This window comes from Zerene cesonia, chromosome 9 (genome assembly GCF_012273895.1).
Source record: "Zerene cesonia ecotype Mississippi chromosome 9, Zerene_cesonia_1.1, whole genome shotgun sequence".
NCBI classification, from domain to species: Eukaryota; Metazoa; Arthropoda; class Insecta; order Lepidoptera; family Pieridae; genus Zerene; species Zerene cesonia.
In genome coordinates this window covers 508780-510889 of record NC_052110.1, presented here as the reverse complement: position 1 = coordinate 510889, position 2110 = coordinate 508780, and the positions used below count along the sequence as shown (strand labels likewise).

Genomic DNA, 2110 nt, shown 5'->3' with positions numbered 1-2110 from the left:
GCCCGGTCCTATCCCTTATTCCGCTCTCTCGATCCTTTCTTAATCCTTTTTCAATTTAAAGTCGGCAATCTTAGCGTAAGATCTGCAATTGTTTTTACCCCTTTCCAAATGTTAAATGAATAAATGAAAATTCTTAATTGAGTACAAAAAAATGTTCATGGGCGGTGGTATGCCCCCTCCCCCACAGACACGCACACCGCACGTAACACATAACGTCGGCAACGTTGACTCCCGCAGAGCCTCCTGGAGCCGATGTCGAAGATCCTCAGCTACGGCGTGCAGAACTTCGTGCTGAAGCTGTCGCTGCTGTGCGAGCTGTGCGCGGCGTGCATGCGCGCCTTCGCGCGGGACCGCGACAAGCTGCTGCTGTGCCGCGTGCTGGTGTACGAGCTGGTGCAGGCGCTGCGCACCAAGACCACCGTGCCCGATGACAACCTCTTCATACTCATACAGTTTGTGCTGCAAGGTGGGTGGCGCGGCGTATATCTAATGCGATCATTGACGATACACTACACTTCTTGTTTTTACTTTCATCATTATTTTATTAATTCAAAATTCATTATTGTTTCATCTTTGGTTATAAAGTTTGTGCAATAACATATACCGTTTGTTGGTCGGTGCATATTTCACATCTTAACCGTTTGGTATCACAATCATTAATCAAAAGCATCTTTGGTGTGTGGTAGTCGAGCACGCTTCGGCATGAATTGGGCCAGCTAGCACCGGGGAAGTATCACACCCCCACAGAAGACCGGCGTGAAATAGCATTCTGCTGTGTTTAGTTCGGTGAATGGAGGAGCCGGAGGCCCATATCCTTTTCCTTACCCTTCGCAGTCCTTTCCTTTATTCCTATCGCCAATCCTTTCTTAATCCCTTCCCAAAAAGTCGGCAATCCATTTGTAGAGGCGTAAGGTCTACAATGGACCTTATGCCTCTCCAAATGTTCACGGGCGGTGGTAGCGCATACCATCAGGCGTCCCACCAGCTCCATTGCCGACTATTTAAAAAAATATATACATTGACGTCATCCGCTCCCCCGTGGGGTGGTTGCGCAGGGCACGGGTGCGCGCTGGTGCTGCCGCCGGCGCTGGCGGCGGGCGTGCTGCTGGCGGCGGGCGCGGAGGCGCGCGAGCTGGGCAGCGGGCCCGTGGACTGCATGCGCCCGCACCTGCCCGACATGGTGGACCTGCTGCACGACCCGCACCTCATGAACAAGATCAAGGTGCTGCTTTTCTCCTTTCACAATAGATCGTGGTTCTTTATGTGCACTGCCTATTCATGGTAACGAGTAGTGTAGTTAATATTCTACCTTTTTTTAATTTGAAAGTGGTCTATGCCTTCAAACAACAAACTTCAAACGAAGCATTATTCAATAAAATAAAAGAACTTGTGAAAGCCATAATAAAAGAACTTGTGAATAAAAACATAAACCCCTTTTTTATTTGATTTGGAAATAATCTGCAGTGTTTAAGCATTTCTATGACTCGAAGGACCAAAAATGAAATCGTTTCTGTTTTCTAATTTATCGCTCTTGCAATATTTTCGTCTGTCTCCAGGGTTCAGTCTCAAAGTCAATAGTGAACCGCAACCTGATCTGCCTGAACGAGGACACGCTGGGCGCGATCGTGAAGGGCGGCATCGCGCAGTACGTGGCCATGGAGCTGGCCCTGGAGCAGCGCGGCGCCAAGCAGGAGCGCGCGCAGCCCAGCCGCCACCTCATGCCGCCGCTCAGCGCCGCGCCCGCCGGGTACGTGCCTGGGGTATGGGGGTCTAGTTCCATTGGGGTGATATTTCATATCTTATTTCGGATATAGTTTTTTCATAAGTAGAATTCCTCCGGCCTGGCTATGTTTAGAATGAAAAATATCGCGAACAGTTCCTTTTTGGATTACAGCAGGGGAACGGCTTGTCACTTTGTCACTTTTATTACTCCACTTAGAAAGAGAAAAATATGCGTCTATCTTTGCAGATATGCTTTAATAAATTGCTGATTTGACAATTAATTAAAAAGACAAGTTAACGAAATGTGTCGCTACATATTATTATGTAGGAGTTTTGTTACGATACTATTAAAAAAAAGTTTGACCGTCTTATATGTTGTGAACTGACG

The 2110-nt window shown here is 47.7% G+C and overlaps 1 protein-coding gene across 1 annotated transcript in view; it reads left to right on the top strand.

The window, feature by feature from the left end:
- Positions 1 to 2110, top strand: part of LOC119829130 (protein unc-79 homolog) — a 40627-nt gene that overhangs the window by 34251 nt on the left and 4266 nt on the right. Inside the window, exons 50-52 of the mRNA XM_038351530.1 lie at positions 238 to 466; positions 1056 to 1222; positions 1557 to 1760. Coding sequence (XP_038207458.1) covers positions 238 to 466; positions 1056 to 1222; positions 1557 to 1760 — 600 coding nt within the window. The remainder of the gene's footprint in view (positions 1 to 237; positions 467 to 1055; positions 1223 to 1556; positions 1761 to 2110) is intronic.